Source organism: Mauremys reevesii, linkage group 11, assembly GCF_016161935.1.
Source record: "Mauremys reevesii isolate NIE-2019 linkage group 11, ASM1616193v1, whole genome shotgun sequence".
NCBI classification, from domain to species: Eukaryota; Metazoa; Chordata; order Testudines; family Geoemydidae; genus Mauremys; species Mauremys reevesii.
In genome coordinates this window covers 40,425,290-40,448,991 of record NC_052633.1, presented here as the reverse complement: position 1 = coordinate 40,448,991, position 23,702 = coordinate 40,425,290, and the positions used below count along the sequence as shown (strand labels likewise).

The 23,702-nt window shown below is 42.9% G+C and overlaps 2 protein-coding genes across 8 annotated transcripts in view; one reads left to right on the top strand and one right to left on the bottom strand.

The window, feature by feature from the left end:
• Positions 1-2,212, bottom strand: part of FASTKD1 (FAST kinase domains 1) — a 32,309-nt gene extending 30,097 nt beyond the window's left edge. For 3 of the 4 annotated variants that reach the window (XM_039495909.1, XM_039495911.1, XM_039495912.1), the window contains exon 1: positions 220-921. The gene's annotated coding sequence lies outside the window, so the exon portion shown is untranslated. Of the gene's footprint in view, positions 1-219; positions 922-1,998 lie in introns of those variants that run through there. The other variant, XM_039495910.1, reaches the window with a different exon arrangement.
• A 273-nt stretch (positions 2,213-2,485) lies between these two features.
• Positions 2,486-23,702, top strand: part of PPIG (peptidylprolyl isomerase G) — a 38,235-nt gene continuing 17,018 nt past the window's right edge. The window contains exons 1-9 of one of the 4 annotated variants that reach the window (XM_039494592.1): positions 3,135-3,504; positions 12,126-12,289; positions 14,242-14,321; positions 14,431-14,505; positions 17,376-17,483; positions 18,275-18,319; positions 19,283-19,370; positions 20,689-20,718; positions 20,863-21,002. In XM_039494592.1, the coding sequence (XP_039350526.1) occupies positions 14,261-14,321; positions 14,431-14,505; positions 17,376-17,483; positions 18,275-18,319; positions 19,283-19,370; positions 20,689-20,718; positions 20,863-21,002 (547 nt within the window). In that variant the 5' untranslated portion in view covers positions 3,135-3,504; positions 12,126-12,289; positions 14,242-14,260. Of the gene's footprint in view, positions 2,596-2,996; positions 3,014-3,134; positions 3,505-12,125; positions 12,290-14,241; positions 14,322-14,430; positions 14,506-17,375; positions 17,484-18,274; positions 18,320-19,282; positions 19,371-20,688; positions 20,719-20,862; positions 21,003-23,702 lie in introns of those variants that run through there. The other 3 variants (XM_039494593.1, XM_039494595.1, XM_039494591.1) reach the window with 3 other exon arrangements.

The window sequence follows — 23,702 nt, the reverse complement described above, 5'->3', positions numbered from 1 at the left end:
TGATTGATGCTCGTGGGGGCAGGCGGGTGCCCATGTGGGTGCAATCACCCCCCTCCTGCCAACGGAGGGGAGTTTACTCTGGTGCCCTCCTGAAATGTCTGCCGGCGCTTCAGTGCCCCCCGTTACCAGCTCCCCCCCGGGGCTGGAGGGACCCAGCCCCCTGGCCAGCGCACAGCTGAAGGGAGGCGCAAAACCACGCGGCTGCTACCGGCCACTCACCGCGGCGCTCCCAGGCTCTTCGGCTCCGCATGGCACAAGATCATCGCCTCAGCCCCCAGGCTTCCGCTTGTGGGGGGCCTCCAGCATTGGAACCCGTCTGGCACCCGCACCCCGCTCTGCAGTCCTAGTGCCCCGCCGCCCAGGGAACCGCGAGGCCCGCCTCGAACAGGGCGGACTACACTTCCCAGTATGCATTGCTCCAGACAGGGGCCGCACAGACCAATTGGGAGCATTGCATGCTGGGATCAGTAGTGTCTCCTCTTGGAAACAGGCAGATTATTAACTGAGATAGACTCTGTGTCTACTGGGCGCATTGCATGCTGGGAGAGTTGTAGTTCCCATGGCGTGCTCCTCTTTACTGGGGAAGAAAGTGGCTGCAATCCATTCAGTTTTATGCAAATTACGTGCAGTCCTTGTTAGGCTCCTGAGAAACTACCAGCGCTTTGGCTTCTTCAGCTCGTCAAATCCTGATCTCTCCACAGCTGTGTGATACAGTGTCAATCCTTCCTGTAGTACTCCTTCTACTGGGCAAATTTTGGGCACATTGTGTCTTCAGCTGAGCAGAGTTTGGATGTCCTATGACCCACCTCAGTGAAAGTCAGCGAACACAGAAGAAATAGACTTTCCAATAAAAATGATCACGCCTTTTTTGTTTTTCTTTCCCCAAAATACTTTTCTATTCAGCATTTAGCTTTGGACTTTGCATTTATCCTCATAGAGCAAAATGTGGCTGCAGTGTGTTTAACTTGTACATATGTTGTAATCATGATGTACTAAGTCATTATATCTGTTGTTTTACACACACACACGGGCATGTGCATGAATTTAAATTTCACTGCTTTTGGAGGAGCACATTCTGTGCCCCCACCACAGCCCTGGGGCCAGAGGAGCTGTCAGCTCCTGCTGTGGCCCCAGGATAGGAGGAGCTCAGTCTTCCTGCCACAGCCCTGGAGCCAGAGGAGTTCTGTACCCCTGTTGATTATTGGGGGGGCCTGTGCCCCCCCTTGTGCATGCCTCTGCAGATACATTAAAATTACATTATTTAGGTTGCAAAGACAAACACTAAATAGTTAGGAAATAATTAAGGTTGCCAGAGCAATCTGAATTCAGGCCCCTTACAAATATGCATTATAATACAGTCTTTAATATATTATATCATTTTTTCTACCTCTTTCCCTCATTCAGTGCACAGGAAAGATGGTGCTCACTTCATCAGGAGTGAGCTATTCAATATTTTGTTCTATCTTCATTGCTCAATGTGTGGTCCAGGCCTAATTTACTACATACTATTTAAACCCTGCTTGGAAGTCAGAATTATTAGTTTCCACATGAACTTTTTGATTATGCTTATCACGCTAGTATCTGAGCTGCTTCACAAATCTAATCTGAGACACCCAGGAGCTGATTTTTCAGAATACTTAGTATTATTATAGGTTGGCATATATTGTTATGGGTCAGGTCTGGCCACACTGCCTTCTATTAAATACAAAGACACCATTTTAATCAGTGCCTGAAGCAATAGCACCCAATTTTTCCTCCTAACTGGGATAGCCCATAGGGCCCCAAACTTTGACTAGCCACTCTGGTTAAAACGGTAAAAATGTTATATAAAGTACTTTATAAGTTCAAAGGCCAGCTCCCACTGACTCCAGTTGCAGCTGTGAGTGCTCTGCTCTTCTACAAAGCAGGTCTGAGGGTATCAAATTGGAAACCCAGAAAAGGAGGAACATGAGTGACTTCCTATGAAAAGTTTGGTTTAAGTGATTTGTCCAGCATCACCTATGGCTCTGTGGCACAGGCAGGGATAGAATCCAGTTGAAGGCAGCATTCAACTGCCTTAATCATGAGACAGTCCTTTCTCCTCCTGCAATCTTCTGCCTTAGGCCTAGCCGATTAGAGATGGCTGCACATCCAGCTGGTCTACCTCCAAACCATGCCCAGAGACATAGGTGCCAACTCTGTGGGTGCTCCAGGGCTGGAGCACCCACTGGCAGCTCCCTGCCCCAGCTCTCCTCTGCCTTCACTCCACCTCCCCCTCCTGAGTGGGCTCCCTCATCCTGCTTCTCCCCCATCCCAGCTGTTTTGCATGGCAAGCCTGGGAGGGGGGAGAGGAGGAATGCAGCACACTTGGAGAAGAGGCGGGGCCAGAGCAGGGATTTGGGGAGGGATCCAATAGGGGCAGTGAGGGGGCGGAGTTGGGCCAGGGCCAGGGCCAGGGCCAGGGCCAGGGGTGGGGGGCACGAGCACCCACCGGTGCCAACAAAAGTTGGTGCCTGTGCCCAGAGAACATCTATACTGCTTGTACTTCATACCATCCACTTCCTCACCCTTGTGTCCTGCCCTAACACCAAGTGGACCTGCTGCCACCTGAGCAGGGTGAGGACCTTCTTGTGCTAGTCTGTATTCCAATCTGGTTTCAAAGCCTGCTGGGGATATTAGTTGACAGCTCCTCTGGGCGCGTACCTTGTGCCGTTCAAAAACTCCCGCAACACTTGTCCCTTTTGTGGAGAGGGAGACCTTGGCACACATCTGTGTAGAGTACATCAGGTTGCAACCTCTCTTCCAGCTCCCCCAGAATGTCTTACTGAGGTTCTGGCTGCACTTTTCTCTGCACCTCCTGATCTACACACATCCCATCTGCAGTTGCACTAAGTTGCAAAACCTCCTTGGCAACCACCTCCTGGTGCTGGCCAAGATGGCCATCCACCACTCCAGGAGGAGGAAGCTGGACTGGGGGGTACACTGCAACTGTGAGGCTTATTTCCAGTCCCTTGCCTGCTTACATCTCTGGCTAGTATGTGTGCATGTAATTATTCCTTATTTTGTGCCCATTACGTAGTATCTGAGTGTCATTAGCCTTTTCTCTAGTTTAGATACTGGAGGCCCAAGGGGCACACGAGCTCTGGCGCAGAGGGGAGGTCTGAGGCCCTCGACTCGCTCGGGGCCCGGGGCTCAGGTCCGCGCTCACGCCCAGGCAGGCGGCCCAGCCGAGCGGAGTGGATGAGGGGGCGGAGCCTCTCTGACGGCGGAAGGAGGCGGGGAGCGGCCCCCCTAACCACTGTGGGCTCCGAGCGGCCGATTTGGCCGCCTCAGCACAGCCGGGTCGGGGTTTACCGCGACCGTTGCACCCACCCCGCCGGTGCCCCGTCCGGTCACCGTCCACCCAACGCCGCCGCTGGCGTTCCTGCTCCCGCCCTCCACTGACGCAGTCTGTGCCGCACCAGCTCCTAACATGGCGGCGGCGAGGCAGTGAGGAGCGCGGGCTGCGAGCCGGGCCGCGAGCGGGTGAGTGCTGGGGCGCTGCGGGGAGTCTGCCCCGCCGAGCCCCATGCGGGCGAGGGCCTCAGCGCCATAGTGGGGGCCGGGGCCTGCACCCCTCACCAAGGGGCGGGAGTTACCGCTCCGTCCCGGGAAGGGGCCCACCCCTCGTTGGGCCGCAGGGGCTTTAGCCCGCCGAGGGGCTCAGCCTGCCTGTGACGGGCTTGGGGAAAGGGTGGGGGGTGACCTGGTCCTAGGGGAGACGAGGAGGGTCTTGTGGCCCGTCTGGCCTGAGAAGAAAGGGGGCATTGAGTGGCAGGGAATAAGCTGCAAATTGGAGGGAAGTTAGAGGAGGGAGGTGTGGAGGGTCATGGGGATCCCAGTGGGGTGGGATTAGTTACAAAGGGGGGATCGTGGTGAATGGCGTTTTTTAAAATTAGCTCCTTGGAGCAGGACAGGAGCCTTTTCTCCACGCAGGCTGGTGATGTGCTGCTGGCCACATTTTCAGTCCTCCAGACATAAATCATTAGTGATAATTCCAGCGGCTGGTACACCCGGGGCCGTGTTCCGTGCCTGCTCCAGAGTTTGAATGAATCCTCTCTCTTCTCCTCTAGCAGGTAAAATCACCAGACTCTCTGCTTGCCACATGGCCTCCTCCCCTCTGCAGGCCTCTGGAACAGGAGATGTTGCTTTGAAGGATTCCCCAGGGCTGGCTGGAGGGTCCCCTCTCTGTCTTTTAGTTTGAAGGGCTGCCCCAAAGCTGTGCGTAGATTTTTTTGTAATAGTAACTGAGACATCAGTTATAGACTCATTTTGCTTGCAGGCATTAATTAACTGAAAGTAGAAAATATTAGATATGTATGACAATATGTTTAGCAGAGCCATTAGGATAGTATGAATGAATGAGATTTCAAAAAGTAAGATGATACATGGCTTGTTGAAATACACATAGCTACATCTTCCATTCCAAGGCTAAATATTGCCTTAAAACTCCTTCCCAGTGAAGGAATTGCCTCCCATAAATATATGGGACTTGGTCAAGTATCTCTGGTAACTAATTGAGCCCCTGAAGCCCTTTAAGTTCTGGTTATCACCTGTATTTGTGCATAGGGGAATATGAGCCAGACTCTTTTTAGACTCATAGATTTTTATCACCAAAAAGGACCATCAAGATCAGTTAATCTGACCTGCACATTGCAGACCACAGAACCTCGCCCACCCACTTCTTTTAATTTTAAATCCATTTTGTAAAATGCTTGTATGTTCTTTTAAGAGAAAATATTTATTTGCTCCCTATTATCTACAGAGGAGGCCACATACTTGAGCTCTGTGGGGCAGGGACAGTTTGGTTGTTTTTTAATTGTGTTTTTATGGTGCCTGGCACTATGGAGTCTTGGACCTTGTCTACACTTAAAGCACTGTAGGGGCAGAGCTGGAGCACTTAGTGCCAATGGGAGAGCTTCTACCCCGAGAGGCGGTAGCTATGTAGATGGGAGAAGCCATCCTGTTGACATAGTGGTATCTACACAGGGAGTTCAGGCCGTATAACTGCGTTGCTTAGGGTTGTGGATTTTATACCGACATGATTTCATAGCGTAGACCAGGGCTTGGTCTGTGACTGGTAATCCTAGGCATTACCACAATCAGAATAACAACAACTGAGCTTGAATCTCAAGCACTCTCCATGAAGCATTACCCTATTTTAACTTGAGCTCAGTTTACATTGTATTGAATTAGTCAGTTTTATTTACTAGTTATTTGTTCAGTCAGAACAAGTGTACAGCCAGTCCAGTATGAAGGAGGTGTATGAGGAGCAGCAACAATGATAATGCCTTGATGAGTGAGCCTGCTGTCCAATTATCTGTTGGGAAAAGGTGCTAGGTTTCCTACCATTGTGCTGACTATCTGCTAATCTTTAGTATCTAACAATTTCTCTTCTCTGTAGTCCCTGAACCTACTGTCTTGAGGTTGCTCTGGCTGCTCTATTTCTAGAAGATTTCGCTGCCAGATTCCTTTTTTTTTTTTTTTAATCCTTCTTCCCCAAAGCTTGATTTTGTGTAGTTTTCAAAAACAGAATCTGCATAGTAAAATGACATGGTTCTTGTCCTGTCCTTGCTGGTCCCAAAGTTATGAATAGCAGAAATGAAACTGATTAGAGTGGTTGATTTCACTCTGCTGTTTTTTGGAAAGTCAGGGGCAGCAACAAATGCACTGAAGCGATCTGAAGACAGAAGAACCATAGGGCTAGAAACCTTATTGTTAATGCACATCTAAATTCTGCACCTTCCCAACCGCTCCTGAGAGACATAGCTATACTGACCTAGCCCCTGTGTAGACAGCTCTAGGTCAGTGGCAGAATTCTTCCACTGGGCCTAGCTACTGCCTCCTGGGGAGGTGGATTACCTACGCCAAAGGGAGAATCCTTGCCATTGGTGTAGGTAGTGTGTATACCAGGGGTTGGCAACCTATGGCACATGTGCCAAAGATGGCACACAAGCCAATTTTTAATGGCACACTGCTGCCTGCCGGAGTCCCAAGGACACACAGCCAGTGAGGGGCAGAGCCAGCGCTCCCCGAGAGAGGAGCCGCCTCAGCAGTCTGCTGTGGGCTCCTGCGGCCCCTCACCCGGCGAGGAGCCCTACCCGGGGGCACGGAGGGGCCCGCTCACCTGGGCCGCCTTGGTATAGCTGGCCATGGTGGATTGGCAGTGTGCCGGGGGAGCGGGTTCACTATGGGACCCGGTCCTTACTTTCAGTGGCAGGAAATGGAGGCAGGAGAGGCCGGCAGCAGCAACAGCGCCGGCAGCTGAGCATCCCCGGGAGGAGGCACCCGGCCACGGCCATGGATGACCTGCTGTTCGTGAGCTGGTAGGAGCAGAGAACCCCACGGCCTGGCGGCGCTGAGCACGTAGCAGATGCGGGCAAGCGGGAATTGGTGGTGGCCAGAGAGCCCTGGGACGAGGAGCTTGCATACTGCGGGGTCATGCGCCGCCCAGAGCGTCTCCTCCAGACACAGCCAGAGGGGACTCTCTTGCCGCGGGGCGCTAGTTGTGCTCGTGCGGTGCGCCGCGGGGCCCTGAGTGGGTGAGACGGCTGGGGGGCCTCAGGAGTGAGGGGGAGCTCTGCCCTGACCCCCCACCCCCCCCACACACACACAGCCCTCTGCCCTGAGCCCATTATCCCCCTCATACGCACCCAGCCCTCTGCTTGACTCCTTCACTCCCCCCCCCCCCCCAATCCCAGCCCTGACTCTGGTACCCCCACACATACCCAGCCCCCCCCCCCGCCATGACACCTGCACCCCCTCACATGCCCCCAGCCCTCTGCCCTGATTCTTGCATCCCCCACATCCCCACCCTGAGCACCAAATGGGAGCTCCTGCACACCCCTCCCCCCACACACATTCCCACCTGCACCCTTCACACCAAATGGGAGCTGCAGTGCCCCACACCCAAACCTCCTGCCCCAACCCTGAGCCCCATCCCTCATTCTAGTTTCTGGCCAGACCCTTCACCCCCAGCCCTGTGCTCAGTCCACTCCCACCCTTAGCTCAGTGCAGAGAGAGGAAGCGAATGGGCCAGAACCAGGGAGAAGGTAGGTACCCACTGTATGTGGGGAGGGCCGGGACCCCAGATCGGCAGCGGGCTGAGAGGTTCCAGCAGCCAGGATCCCGGCTGGCAGGAGCCAGCGGATGGAACCCCTGAGTGGGCACTGCTGGTCTGGGGTCCTGGCCACCGGCCTCGCACAGCCCACTGCTGGTCTGCAATTCTGGCTGCCAGAGCCTTGCCAGCTGGGGTCCCGGCCGCAGGCCCCGCTCAGCCCACTGCTGGCCTATGTGAACAGAACCCCAGGCCGGCAGCGGGCCGGCGGCATAAGATAAACATTTTAATTTAATTTTAAATGAAGCTTCTTAAAATTTTTGAAAACCTTGTTTATTTTACAATACAACAATAGTTTAGTTATATAATATATAGACTTATAGAGAGAGACCTTCTAAAAAAACATTAAAATGTATTACCGGCACACGAAATCTTAAATTAAAGTGAATAAATGAAGACTCGGCACACCGCTTCTGAAAGGTTGCCGACCCCTGTGACCATAGACATACCCTATATAAAGGTCATTTTCTACTATTGATCTTTCTGCAAATATCTCTTTGACACACACACCCGCTGCCATGGGCCTATACTCTGGGTGGATCCTGAGGCAAGTATTTGGTCCTAAATTTATACACTGGTTCACAGATCATAATTACAAATGTAATTTATCTCTTCTATTACAAATGGAATTTTCCCTTCTGTACTAGAGGGAGGCTGTGAAGGATGGAGCCCCTGAACAGTTCAGGGACAGCACTTAGGTTGGAATCCCAGCATTCCTTTGGGGAAGTTGTGAGGGGTGAGGGAGAGATAGGTTGGCCTCTCACCAGAGTGTTTTCCTGGACATGCTGTTTATGTGGCGGGAAATCTTTTGTGTTGGTCTTTGGTTAGTAAATTAATCCTTTGACAGTTTCGTGTCTGGTAAATGTTTCAAAACCTGTGAGTGAGATAATGGTAGTGAAGGTATGTGCAAGTGGGGTAGAAAGAAAGTAGTGGAATACATTTAAATAAGAGACATAGGGTTTATTGAAAGAGATTATTGGGAGAGAAATGGGATAAAGATAAATAAAGGGGGATGAGATAGAGAACACAGGACGAAAGGGATATAGCAGTTGAAGGAAGAAAGAAAAAAGAGGAGATAACATTGAAAACAATGTAGAAAAAGATACAGCATGATCTGTTTTAGGAAGGGAGAATGGAGTGAAGGAGAATACGGTATAGGAAAAATAAGGCAACTTGTATTATAAAAAATATTATAGAAAATTGACAATATGTTATCAGTGACAAAGTGTGAAACTGTTTTGTTCATTTAAACTGTAGCGGGCATAACTTTGTTAGAAGGGTGATGTAGGTATTTTTAACCCTAATTAGTCAAATTATTCCTTTGGTGAACTGTGTTTAGACTATTAGGCTTCTGATTTTTTGTTTAAGCAATACACACAGATAAAACGAAATGAAAAAGAAATATTGGTGTTTATCCAATAAACACTGGAAATGGTTACTTGTCTCTAAGGGCTTGTCTACATGGAGCAGTAATACAGACCATGGCGGTGTAGCAGGGCAGTTTACCCCTTTAAAGCCTGCAGAGCCAGGGAGCAGTAAGCCCTGACTTATGGAGAAGCCCACCAGGTAGGTGTTGGGTACCAGCTGATCCAGCTAAGAAGTAGCTAACAGCTGGCTCTGATTTCCAGCTGGAAGACATAAGGGAGGGCCAGAAGAAGCAACAGAAGGCTGCAACAGGGCAGGTAGGGTGTTGCAGTTCCCCAGAGGCTAAGGAACAGCTGTGACCCTTGAGCTGCTGGGGCCAGAGCAGTATCAGTCCAGTTAAGGACTGTCACTTTTGTTACTTCTCTGTGTTCCTTGCGTTTGTGTGACAGAAGAGTAAAAGACCCTGTGCAGAAAGCTGAAACAGGGTTTCCACATAGCTGACTGTTTTGTCCCTTGAGCTGGTGAACAGATGCAAACTCACCAGCCTACAGGGAGTGTGATTTCTAAAGTGCACTAATGTGTTGCACATTAATTGGTCTGTATAGACCCTCCTAGTGTACATTAAATGTTCGAAACAGTACTACATTAAAGCATAGTATGGAACACTACAAATAGATTACTCATCACAGTATATGCTACTGTATAATATGTTACTCATTACAATATATATAGAGAGCCTGAAAACCTGCAATTTTTAGACATCTACATAAAACTAAAAAATTGCTGAAGAAAAACCCTGAAAAATGTAATGAATAAATCCCAAAAAACAGAAGCCCTAATTATGATCCTTTACATGCTCACAAACTTTGAAAAAATCTTTGGGGCTAAAAATTTCTCTGTGCCCCACCCACCCACCCACTCTTCTGTTCCTATGTGTCCCTGGATCTCCTCCCTCAGTCCCCATGTGTCTGTGTCCCCACCCAGCCACGCCCTGTCCCTATGTAGCTCTGTACCCCGCCTCATCACCATGTGGCCTTGCACCTCCCTCCCCTTTGTGGACCTGTGCCTCCACTCCCATTCAGCCCCTGCCCCAGTCTGTCCTCCCCCATTAGCCCTTATGAGTTCCAGTCTGAACCCCTCCCCCGCAGCACCCCACCCTGTATGTCTCCCCATAGCCCCTGTCTCCTGACCTGGCCCGCTGCAAAGAAGGCAACTCTTTCTCTTCCCTCGCTGGCAGGGAGCTGCTGCTTTGTTCTATTGCCACAGTGCCCTCTGGAGGGCAAAAGGCAGAACTGCAGCAACATTTCAGCAGAAACTTTTTTTTCTGTGCAAAAATTTTAAAATATGCAGGGCTCATTAATTGTGCATAGTAGCGCAGAATTCCTCCAGGAGTATATTCTATATTGCTACATATGCATTGTCCTAAGGATTCTATTTTGTTTGCTTTAAGAAGTTAGTGAGCCAGTGCAAACTATTACAAGGCAAGCATTTTTTTCTAAAGATTATTTATTTTTTTCTTAAATCATCTTCAGGATAAAAAGACTTACAATACCTTATATTTTATTTCTTCAATCGATTCTAGTAGTTTGTAAGTAAACTTGTTTCGTTTTAAAAAGCAAATGAGTTTGTTCCGTTCTTATTTGTGGCATTCACAATCCAGAGGTTATTCATGATTTAGACACATTCATTCCTCCGCAATGTAGGCAGAAGGCAGCTTGGGCTTCCTTATTAGTCTTTTCAGTTCAGACTCTCTGCTAGACTGCTGCAGGACCACGCTGACTCCAGTTTACTCTGTCTTCACCGGAGAAGGCAGCTGCATGGTCACTGCCCTCCACAACAATGCAAAAAATATGAGAATTTCTCCTCACAAACTCCTGGGAAAATCAGATTAATCAAATTTCAGTAACTGGAATCTGTTGATTTCCTTTGTAGGGCAACCTGAGGATGCTGTGTACTGAATCTGCGAGTGTATATGTTAGTGTGGCCTAGTCCACCCTACCATTTTACTACACTTTCAGTGGGTGCGTTTGGGGAATTATTGCCAGGTTAATAATTATATTATGAGAGAGAACTTAACTTTACTTGTAGATAACATATTTTGAGGAATTTTCTTGGTCTGAATCGTTGTAAAAACTTAAGCTAGGATGTCAGGGATGGTGTGCTAGGCTAGAGTAGGATACTTGGAATCATTAAATGCAGAAACAGATATAGATTAATATTAATAGCCTAATAAGTACGCAAAATTTGTGAATATATTTCAACATAGAAAATTTAAAGTTGGAAATACACTTCTAACATTCTGATACGTTTTTGTTTGTTGGCTTACAATATTGAAAATGTTTCGTGGCTTTTTGTTAATGTCAAGGAATTGAGAGTTAAGGTTCCATAAAACTAACTTTTAACCTGAACTCCAACTTACTATCCATCAGTATGAGTAAGGGTATATAGTGCTCAATATGACAATAACTTTAGACATTTTTCAGTAACTGACAGTAAATAATAATGTAATACTTTCTACATGTATGCTGGCTGCAGTCTCTCCTTCATAGAAAAGAGTTTGTCTTAGTTTCAATGAATGTGTTATAGAGGGGAGCCAAGGAGAGAGGGCGATAAGGTCCAAGAGAGAGGATGATAGTAGAAGGAAAGTATTGGCAAAGGGCACAGTGCGGGAAGAGTGACACTGTGAAATGAAGTGAGAGAACAATTATTGTACTAATAAAGAAGGAATGTATACTAAAATATAGACAGGAAAAGACACACCAAGATAGTCAACATGAAGAAAGAAACAGTGCCATGAAAGGGAAAGAACAAACACAAGAGATAAAAATCTGAAAATGTGTTTATTAATTGCTATAAAGCTTAATGCAAAACTGTTACAATTACCTACTCAAAATGTGTTCTGTTTTTAAAAGAAACCAATAGAATGGGTTGGGTGGCCTATAATTAGGGCAGCTCCTGGGGTTATAATTGGGGCAGCTCCAGGATGCTAGGATGATCGGCATCTTAAAAATATTTGCAACATTAAATGTCAATATTGTCAATGATTTGGTGATCATGATAAACTGTTTTTATATTTTGACCCTTAGTTTTTTGGCGTTTATAGCACAAGTCCCAGTCAGACATTTCTGCAGTGGCCTTTGCCCATCTTACGCAATTGCAAGGAATTTAACAATACAAAGTAGTAAAATACAAAGTGTTGCTTATTTTTTTTAAATAAAATTTCTAAAATATAACTAATGCAGCTTACAATAGTCACAGGAATAGCCTATCACTTAAAAGATTACTAAGTCCCTTCACTGGACTCAATTAGCGCTGACTCAAATTCACTGAATAGTGTTGGCCAAATATTTGTGTGGGGGGGGGGGGGAGATAGGAGGGTGGGAAGGGCTTGGGGATATTCACAAAACGGCTGGAGGCGGCAGAAGAGGTATTGGTGCATTATAACCTTTGTCCCAGTGATTATTTTGCATTAATGGCAATTCATAGTCTTTCATAATGACAATGACTATTCACTGGGCTAGGAAAAGAGAATGAGAACCACTCTACAGGCTGGTGGTTAGGGCAGTCACCTAGGATGTGGGAGATCCACATTCAAGTCCTTGTTCCAATAATGCTAATTATTTAGATGCAGTGGAACAGCTTCAACAGGAGCAACTGAGATAAACCTATACCAGAATATCCCAAGGCCCAGTGGGTAGGGCACTCTCCTGCAGTGTGGGAGACTTGAGTGCAAATCACTTCTCCATATCAGGCAGAGGGAAAATGGAGCTTTGGTCTCTCACATCCCAGGTGAGTATTCTAACTATTAGGCCTAATGATTATAAGGGAGGCATCACTGCCTCCACTTGTTTTGTGTTTTTTACACTTTTTGGATTCAGTTCAACCCAAACCCAACTTTTCTTCAAAAAAAAATTTTTTTTAACTGCCAACAAACTGAAAAATCAGTTATGCTCAGCTCTACTGCTTAGGAATTACAAAGTCCATAGGCTGAAAGATGTATATCAGTAACTGTGCACAACTATTACAAGGCAGGGACCATATACCTTGTAAATTCTGTAAGCAGCTGTTGCAAAATATGTAAACAAATAGCTATGATGCTTCCCTTTTCAGTATAAATAGTGAAGGGTAACAGGATCCAAGTATTTGTCGTATGCAAAAAAATTTTTTAGGCTAGTCAATTTCTTTTATTTGGTATAAGGTTCACTGAGGTTTTAAACTTGCCTCTCTTCCAATTTAATCTCAGGAGTATCTTATTTCCCATTCTCCATATGGTACTTTAATATGAACTTAATATTGTCCATCTTATGTAAATCTGTGCAATTTGACTTCCGTTTACTGAATAGTCCTTCAAAAATATTCTGATTTCTTATTATGGCCAGTAAGAATTTGTCTCTCATACTAGGGAATTGTTTGCTTTTCTTGGCAAATAGTTCAGAGGTAGTCTTAATAAGTTGCCTGAGTGCACAGACCTTCTGCCTCAAAGTTAACTCCTTCTCTCCACCTCATGCCCCTCCTTGTCACTTGATTCAGCCTTGGGCAGGGCCGGCTCCAGGAGAGGGGCGGCACGTCTGGGTCTCGGAGCGAAGGACCAGCTGCTGAATTGCTGCCAAAGACTGAAGCAACGGCAGTAGAGCTGCAGACGCGATCACGGCTTTTTTTTTTTGCCTTTTTTTTTTTTTTTTTGCTTTTTGCTTTTTGCTGCTTGGGGCAGCAAAAACACCGGAGCTGGCCCTGGTCTTGGGACTGAAGATCCAAGGCCTCTGGGAGCAAATTATCAAAGTACTCTACTGCGTCTTAACCTTTCACCCAGCTAGGAGACCGGAAGATCCTACGTTGTTTGTCTTGTTCCCACTTTTTTCCAAATCCTCTCATTTTTCAAGTATGGTTTTATAAAGCCAGTTAGGAAGTTGGATGACATTCTCATCAACTGATGCCTTATTCTCCCTCGCAGTTTTCTTGTATGCTTTCCTCTTTAAAAAAAAAAAAAAAAAAGCTGTGGGACAGTTTTCACTTCAGGATTCAATCTAAGTAAACATGAATGAAATCAGTATTGCCAAACCCAAGCATTCAAAATCATGAGTCTGGCTGCCCAAAATCCAAAATTGGCTTGAATTACAAGATTTAAAAAATAATGCATTATTGAGCCTTTAGAATACATTCCTTCATGTTTACAAGCTTTACTCTGCAACCATGAGAACTGGAATTTTTTAAAATAAAAAGTGAGGTCCTTTGATCTCTTTGATTCACCAAAATTGGTGATTGTAAACTCTTAGCCTTTGAAACAGGGACAGTCTTTTTGTTTTGTGTTTGTACAGCATCTAACACAATGGCACCCTGGTCCATGACTGGGACTCCAGTGTGTAATACAAACAGTGATAATCCCTTGAGTGGTGTTGCAGGAAAAGTGCAGTATTTTGTGTTTTTCTTAAAGCTCCAGAAAGTTTTGCAAGAGTTGGTAACAATGTGAAGTTAAACTTAATGTGCACAGAAAACAGTTTTAAAGTTATTTTTCCTTTTCGTCCTAAAGAACAAAGATTAACAGCTCCTAGACTTTCATATTTAAAACAAGTTGAGAGCAAAAATGCCACCTATCTCAGCACTCAGTTTTGCTCATTTATATTTCAGGATGACCACACTTTTTGTCATTCATAAAAAGCTTTTAGGTTGAGATCAAGTGAATATATAGTTTCACTACACAGAGGAGAAAAACTCAAAGGTTTTTATATTGTTGTTATTTACAGTCTTAAAGCTTTTGAAGCCATGGGAATCAAGGTCCAGCGGCCACGTTGCTTTTTTGACATAGCCATCAACAATGTACCTGGTGAGAAAAATAATTTCTAGCCTATATTATTTTAAATTAATATAAATATTTAATGGTCAAATGAAGACAAATATAATTTAACTTTATAAATGTGTGGGATTTTTTTCAGCTGGAAGAGTGGTCTTTGAATTGTTTTCTGATGTGTGCCCAAAGACATGTGAGAATTTTCGCTGCCTTTGCACAGGTTCGTAGATATTTATGATTTTTAACTTAATTCAATATCGGTTAGTTTCATGTTGTGAATTATTATATTCAACAGAATCCCCTGTAGATATCCAATGATTATCACTTTTAAAGAAACGTTTACTTTCATACCAGAAAATGAAAGTAAACGTTAAAATAATGGGTCTTGGTCTCTGTAGAGATTTAACATCGGTGTCTTGTGTGCATTTAATGCAGCACTTGCAGTTGTGGCATCAGTTAGTACATGGAGCATATGCTAATCAAACTTTTTTTTAATAAAAAATTAGAGTTTTGTATTTAAATTTGATTCTTTTAATTTAAATACAATTTTTTTAAATAAACCTATTTAAAATTAAATATGAAATTTACAACCTGTTTTAAGATTTAAATTTACTGTAATCTATTACAATTGTTAATTTAAAATACAAAAAATAATATTAAGCTGTATTGCTAGTAAGTTTTAAAGAAAGTAAAATCACTGCCTTTTTGTGTAAGTCACTGGCTAAGCACCTGGAACCAGAGCTTGTTGAAGTGCTAAACAAGCTTTTGACAGCTGTAGCCTCTACTGCAGGTGCGGAGAGAATGTTTTCTTCGTTTCAGTTAATTCAAAGTAAATAACTATAGGAGATGGAAAAAAGTAGGACCAGTTTACCAGTTTGAATCTATGTAGAAAAATGTGTATGATAGGATGAGATTTACTAGTTATGAAATCTCAAAGGACTTGGTGAACAGAAACAATCAGTTCAATTCACAGATAATACTTCCCTTTGTTTCATAGATCAGTTTTAAATGCAAAACATGTTTTATGAACTTTGTCTTGTATCTACTTTTAAAGTAGTTTTTATTTAATAATAAAATAATTAAAATGCTGGGTTTATGCATTTTAATTGAATTTGAATTTCCATCCAAATAGAGTTTGACACAAATCACAATAAAAAAGAATAATCTAAAATAGGAAAGTCATCATTCACTGTTTTTCTAACATAATAAAAATGTAAAAATTAAGGCTTTAATAATTGCAAGTTAAGTTATATAATTGATTAAATTAGTGTGTGTGTGTAATATATATATAGAGAGAGAGAGAGAGAGTATCCTGCTGGTTAGCAAAAAGAAGCACCAATGTTGGTGTAAAAGGTTATATTTAATTGCAAATCAACATGTTTTAATGGTTACCACCTAATGAGAATTAACTTTTCTTGAGAAAAGTTATTTGAAAGTACAAATGCAAAACAACTTGATTAAAATCATCGATTTTAATCCTGTTTTCCTGCTTGTTTGATTTAAATCATGATTAAAGTCAGTGATTTAAATCCGTTTGTGCTGGCTGAAACTGTATAATATTAACTAATCCTGAAACTGATAAGCATACAATAAAGGTAGCCAATGAAAGGTCAGGAAGTTGGGTATTAATGGACTTTCTTCTGACTCCTGTGATATACTGAACTACCACTAATATTCATGGTCTTTGCTCTCTAAAATTGGCCATCCACTTCTTAACTATCCCTTTTGGTTTTTCCTTTGTAGCAGATGTGTGGAGATCTCTAATCCCAAATTAAATTCAAATTTCCTGTCCTTTCAAAGCCCTATCATGGAAATATTTTTGAAATGGCATTTTTATCCTGCTGAATTGCTATTTTAATTGAAGAATACTGATATTGGTCCAAGACTGGTAATTAAAGTAAAACATTGTTTTAAATGGTGGTTGTGAATCTGACCCAGATTTCTCCAACCTCCGTCAACTTGTTTCCAAGATAACTTTTTAACAAATTTATTTTCTCCTAAAAACTTAGTTCATCACAGTAATGGATTTATAGAAATTCACTTGTTTTTTCTCCAACTCCAACATTTCCCACCGCCTGCCCCCTCAATATTTTTATTACATTGCAATCTCTCACGAGTTTTTGCTTATCACTTCCATGTCAGAACCAAGTAATATATGTACACATAAAGTAGTTCAAGCTCAGAATTTGAATTTGATCTTCTTGTTGAAACATTGGGAATGCGTATGGTCAAAAGTGTTTAGAGCAGGGGACTAGGAATCCATTTCTTGGGTTTTCTTCTGGCGATCAGTCCAGAGAAAGATGTACTCAACTTTCTGAAAGTGGTGGAACCTTTGCAGGGTTTTCTCAAATGTCTAAAAACTTGTCTTTAGATTATAGGAGACTCTAAGTCAATGTAGTGCTTTTTTACTTTTGGTATTCGTTCAGTTACCTGCCTTTCAGACTTTGTACCTGTTGCCACCAGCGGTGTGTTAGCCTTTTAGGAGTAGTCTTTTAGGTTTTGTCTTGACAGGAAAATTTATACAAGTATAATTTTACCGCCATAGTTATACTGGTATAATTCCCCATGTGGACAGTCTTACTCTGGAATGATAATACATTTAAGGTTCTGAGTGATGCTGGTACATTTCCCTTGGAGACTTGTGTCCTATCTACAGCTTCACCACAGACTTCCTTTGTGACCTTGGCGAAGTTACCTTGGCCAGATTTTTTCAAAAATGGGTATTGAAATGGCGTAACCCAAGTTTTGAGTGCCCAACCTGAGACACCTGGGATCTGACTTTCAGACGTGTTGGGCACCCACAGCTCCTAAGACCTTCATTTGGAGCTGTGAACACTCAGCACCTCTGAAAGATGGGTATCGAGAAAATGAGAACCAAAATCAATGGCCAGCTTTGGACTTAATCTACTTGTTTGTGTTCCCATCTACAAAATCGATGTTTGCCTACTTCACAAACTGCTTTGCAAGGCTTAATAGTTAATGTTAGTCAGACTGTTAGAGCTCCTCCCATGAAAGGTGTTGCACAGGTGCAAAGTACCTTTTTTTTAATCCCCCCCTTCCTTCCCCGCCTCTTCCCTCTCTCCCTTTTAGGTGAAAAAGGTACTGGAAAATCAACCCAGAAGCCATTGCATTACAAAAGTTGTCTGTTTCACCGAGTTGTGAAAGATTTTATGATCCAAGGAGGTGACTTCAGTGAAGGTAGGACACAGCCTTAAAAGAAAACTCCAGTTCTTAAATAGTAAGATATTTTTAAGGGTCCTGTTCAGCACTCTGTATTCAGATGAAATGTCTGTGGACTTTAAGGTGTGTGTTCTTTGAGTAAGGTGTGCTAAATAGGGCCTTCAAATAAGAACATTTTTATAAATAGCTTTCGGTTCCGTTATCTTTATAGGTTGGAGTGGCCTCCCAGTAGAAATTTTTAGTGTAATGCAGTGTAAAGCATTGTATTTCTCAGCAGTTGTGTCGATGTAAGATACACAACTTCAGCTACGGGAATAGCATAGCTGAAGTCAATGTATCTTATTTCAACTTACCTCCTGTCCTTATGGCATGGAATTGACGGCTGCAGCTCCCCCGTCGACTCCGCTTCCGCCTCTCGCCCTGGTGGAGTTCTGGAGTCGATGGGAGCACGTTCGGGGATTGATTTATCATGTCCAGACGAGATGCAATAAATCGATCCCTGATAGATCGATCACTACCCACCGATCCGGCAGGTAGTGTGGACGTACCCTTACCTTGATCTAGAGATATGTGAGACAGTGCAGAATAAATGGAAAAGCAATAACCTGCATTTTCAGTCCCATTCTACTTAAGCATAGATATAGCTTCCTATTTGACTGTTCTTGAAGATATTTTGACTTGGATGCAATAATTGAAATATCTTTTATATTATGATACTTTCTTTGAGTCATTAGGCACATCTTGAACTTTAAATGATTTATATGTTGACTACATTTATTTGTAATACAATGTATTTTTTTTCTTTCAAGGAAATGGGAGAGGAGGAGAATCCATTTATGGTGGTTTTTTTGAAGGTAAAGTTTTCTTTATCAAGCCAATCTATATATCTTTTCAAATGTTCTGTCTTATAAATATTAAACTTGTAATCCATGGTCCTGCTCCTACCGTCATCTGGGGTCTGTGCATACCAAATCTGAGTCCCATTGGGTTTATTTAGGTTCTGCCTGGGCGCGGTGGTCTTTGCTAGCTGATCTGATATGAAGGCCATAAAGGTGTATTTTGTTTACTTCACAATTTTGTTCAGAAAATGTTCTTGTCTAAATGAGGCTCAAGTTATTCTGATTCAAATTTGTCAACTTTATCAGACTTACATTTGTGCATATCTGATTCTAAACCTGCTATCATGATTAATTTTGTGACTTCCGTATCCAACTTGATCATCTTAAGTAAATTTATTTTTCTAACAGCAAGCTCTGTGTAAACTCATCCTGGTATCTGAAAGTAAAACTGCTTATTTGGCTTGACACCAAATTGGATCACCACCATTAATAAAAATTCTTCATCAAAACATAGTTAAAAATTATATTGATGATGCATGAGGTAGAAAAAAACCCAACATTTTGGGCTTCCAAAGATGTATGCATCTGCATGTGCCAAGAAGAGTGAAAAATAGCAAAGGCCTGCTCTTATTATACTCAGATGTTGCATGAGTATATGCAGGAAGTACATCTGTTGAGTAAGAGTTTCATTTTTACAGTCACTCTTCATACCATAACTACAATTTAATAGGCAGGTGAAAATAAGAAAGTACATTTATTTTTCTCCTCTTTAAATTCTAGGCATTAGAATGTGAAGCATAATGTATCCCAAGGACATGACATAATATACCTTATTTTGAAGCTAATTTTTTTAATGCTGTTTACTGCAGTGATAAATTTATCTGGGTTGGCTGAGGGGAAAAATAGATAAATGCTATTTAACTAATAGAACAAAGTAAATATTTGGTATTTTAAAGCAATCAAAAACACTTTCTCTAGATGAAAGCTTTGCTGTAAAGCACAACAAAGAATTTCTTCTGTCAATGGCCAACAGAGGGAAAGATACAAACGGTTCACAGTTCTTTATGTAAGTATTGTATTATTCTGATATGCATGTTGCTTATAACATTAAGGTTGTAGTAATCATTTAATTATTAAATAGAAAAAGATTTATTTTTTTAATCAAATGTGAACTGTTTTTCCAGAAACGAAGCTCCATGCAAAACAGCTGCTTCCTAAAAATGCTTATTTTGGAGATAAACTGATCATTTTTAGCACTCCTTATTGTTTTAGATGAGTGCTTCTCTTACACATAGAAAAAAAATTCATTACTTGCCTCTAACTTTGGCAAGTAATGTGAAGCTAATATTCTCAGCAGACTTTTCTCAATTTTGTGTAAAATGTCTTGTCTGCTTAGAGTCTTGGATGGGAAAAGCTCTGGGGATTATGGTAGGCGTGTGTGTGTGTGTGGTTGTGGTTTTTGGAAATCATTCTAAGAGCAATTAATTTTCAAGGAATAAATAGCCACATAGCTAAATTTATCACCACATATAATAAATCTAAGACTGAATTTATCACAACAGATCTACAACAGAGAAATTCCTTTGAATCAGGCTTATCTACAGAAAACATTCTCTCTTGAAATTGATCCCGGTACCTATAATTGATAAAGATCTTTCCTTTAATTAACGTGATGAGTTACATGCATCATCTACAAGTAGACAGTTCTTTTTGGGTTGCTGACAGACCTTTAGCCTCTTTCAGGCCAGATTCTGATTTCTCTCATGACTGATACTTGCATGCCATGGGATGTCTAGCCCTGGCCTGTGTGGGCTGTAGAAGCTTGTGTGAATCACATGCATTGTCTGTAGGTATAAAGCTCTTCTTGAAGACTCTGTAAGTCAGTTCTAGAGCTACATCAAATGTCATGAAGCAGGTGCCCAGCTGTTTTTCTTTTCTGACTTCTCTCTGCTTTCTGTTCTAATGACTATGAGACTATTTGCAGTCTCTTCTGAGGTACAGCTTCATTTTCTTTTTAAATCTTCCCTCAGGTGTTCATTGATTGAATCAATAATAGCATTTTGTGTTGCTATGTATACAAGATACTATCTAAAAATTGGATTAATGCTAGAATATTTTCTTTTACTTCCTTAAAATTTTTTATCAAACAAAGTAAGGATTTTAGTAGGAACCTTATGTAATGTTTCATTCAGTGATACTTAAACTATAACTACATGGCTGTTATAAATTGAACAAAACAGAATTCTTAATTTATTCATTCAAGATAATTTTTAACTTAATACATGCACTTAATTTTGTTTCAAATGCAGTTTTGTTTCCTTTGTAAAGGGTGCTAACTTTGTTTTTCTCTTTGTTTTAATTATTCCTTTTGATGGTATCAAAAGAACAACCAAGCCTACACCTCACTTAGATGGGTAAATATCTTATCTCCTTTATTTGTGTTTGTGAAGTGGACACTGCTTTGAAAATTTTAGATGCTCAATATTTTTAATCTTTTATTGCGGTAGAAAACTTGCATTTTATCTTTATTATATTTATTTATTTATTTAAAACTTCAGACTTCATGTTGTTTTTGGACAAGTCATCTCAGGACAGGAAGTTGTGAGAGAAATAGAAAACCAGAAAACAGATGCATCTAGTAAACCATATGCTGAAGTACGAATACTGAGTTGTGGAGAGTTGATTCCAAAATCCAAAGGTAAGGTTGAACTACCTATTTCTAACACGTGTAAGTGTAGCTTTTTTCCTTGGTTCTTATAATAATAATAAATAGAAACATGTTTGTAATGGATGGAGAGTTCATAAAGACATTAGTAATTGCCCATAGTAAACTGTGTACCTTCTAGTAACTGAAAAGCTAGTGACAGAGACATTATTAAAGAAATGTCATTTTGTTATATATTTTATCCCAATGCTAAAAAAGAATCTCCCACATAGTCATATGATCAAGCAACCTATAGACAAAATAAATATCAATCTCTAACAGCCTATACGAGTTGGCCCCAGCCGTTCCTCTTCAGTCTTTCTTCCTTTGTCCTGGCAGCTGGAGTGCACATTTTGGCACTCCAGCCTCTTATCTTTTGTTTCTTCTTCTAGGAACAAGGAAGAACTGCAGCTCCCCTGCCCCTGGCCATTGGGGAATGAATTAACGCTTTTCTCAGTGGTTCTCAAGGTTTGGGCCTTTCTATGCTAGCCCAATCTGCTTCTGGTACTTTTCTGATAGGTACTGCTCCCATAAAGAGTCATCTGGCATATAAATATACTGATGTCAGTCTGACTTTTCTTAACACCTGCTGCTTCTATTGAGCTTGTGGTTCTGAGTATGGTCCTCATCTACAGTGCTTCAGGTGAGTAGCTAGGTTAGGAAGACCTACAATTTGCCCTGCTGTAAGTATGCTTTGTAAGGTACTTTGAATTATAAACAGGGATATAACAGAATCTGCCTCTTTCTCTGGAAAGGATGCTCTGCTCTGCTGTGCTCTTCCAGAGCTGAACATGGGGTTGGAAGTCAGCCCCTGCTCCTCTGACAAAATAATTCAGTACAAAGACTGCTCTCATTGTGATGGAGAACTCCAGTAGAGGAGCCTCAGGATGCCTGTTTGATAGGTGCTTTCTCATTCTTAGCACCTTCCAGATGATGCCTACTCGGAAGGGTTGCAACAAGGATGTTGAAGCACAAGATAAGGATTACCCTGTTTCTTTGGCCTAAGGGAAGCAGACAAACATTCATACTTGAACTTCTTGATTTATTTCCCTCCTCTTTCGTGCTATTCTTCCATCTTCTGATATGATTGGCAGAAGAATGGCTTTGGGTTATGAAGTGATTTCCTTCATTCCCAAAAGGTCAATGATTGACTGCATTATGGCTAGGGGTGTCTACAAGTTGGACAACTTTTTCTGCTGGTTCATAAGATGTCCTGGATATTAGGATGTCAAATTTTATTTTCTAGCAATTTCCTTGGATAGCACTTGTCTTGTGACAGACATAATATTCTAACAGTGAATGGGAAGGGCTAGTAGATATAGATGAATATATATAATGGATAGAGCTTGTGGGCGAGACAATCCCTTGCATGATACATATAGCCTAGTCCACCCTGTTCCCTTCATAGGGCTATTCTAAAAGGTTGGAAACTGAATGACTAACAGAGGTTTTAGTTGGAGCTGAACTGTCTGGTGTCTTAAGACCCTGCTTGAGGGCTTTAAAGCAAAAGAATAAAAGAAATAAATATAAAATCTTTTTCCTTTAACTTTTCCTGAAAGAAAACAGACTTCTGGAGAGATCTGACTGTCTGATCCCACCTGTATGTCTGAGTCCTGAGCCCTCTTCTTGTGCTCTTCGCCTGGGTACTGCTAGGAGTCTGGAGATCCTGCTTCCTGTAGCTGTTCTGATGTGCCGCAGAGGGAGATTGCTGCCAGGGCCGTGGGTTGAGCCACTCAACAGACCATGAGGCACAGTACTAGATACTGGTGGGCAGCAGGAGAACATGGAGAACAAGAGGTCTTAGAGGCGCCAGGAGCGGGCAGGTGGAGGGCAGAGCTGAGTACAGGGAGGAGTGTGGGCCCCCAGGAAGGGGCACTAATGCTGAACCAGCCTGATGAAGGTGCTACCTGGCAGACTGACGGAGTTCGTGGTGAGTGGAGGACTCTGCTGTTAGCAGAGGAAGGCCCTGTGCAGGCTACTGCAAGACGAAATCTATCCCTGTTGTGGGAGATGACTGTATGGCTAAATTGGTTCGCTGAGGGCATGACCAGGACCCCTCTGGTGAGCTGTGATGACCTGAGTACCTGGAGATGGGAGGAACAGTCTGTCGTCACATCAGCAAAAGGATATTGGCTCAGCTGCAGTCCAAGGCTGAGTGATGGGGCAGGAGAGACCCTTGGAATCATGGTCAGGAAGAGGCCAGGGAATCCAGATGTGAGGACCAATACCTGGGAGGTGAGCGGAACAGAGTACTACTGGTGGTCGTGGAGGACCAGCAGCAGAGAGGCATCAAACAGTGGAACTATGCAGTATTTTACTGCAGAAGGCAAGAGGGAGCATGTGCTATGAAGTGTGGCAGTTACTGGAGCACACTGCTTCAGGGGAACTGGCATAAAGACAAAAGAAGGGTGGGTGGGTTTCTGGAGAGAGTGACCAAAAATATCTTTGCAGTTTGATCATCATCTCATAGCAAGGGAGGCTGAACTAAAACACTTTTGGCTTAGGTCTTTGTGAGGTGGCAATATCCAGGGAAGGAAGAGGGTGAATGGATTACAAGGCTGTATCTGTAAGGACTAGAAATAAAGCTGACAAATCTTGGGTTTCGTGGGGAGCTTCAGTGAGGTCAGAGGGAATGGCTTGAGTTGCAGTAGGAGTATGGTTTTGGGTTGGAAGGTGTAAAGTTGGGTAAAAATA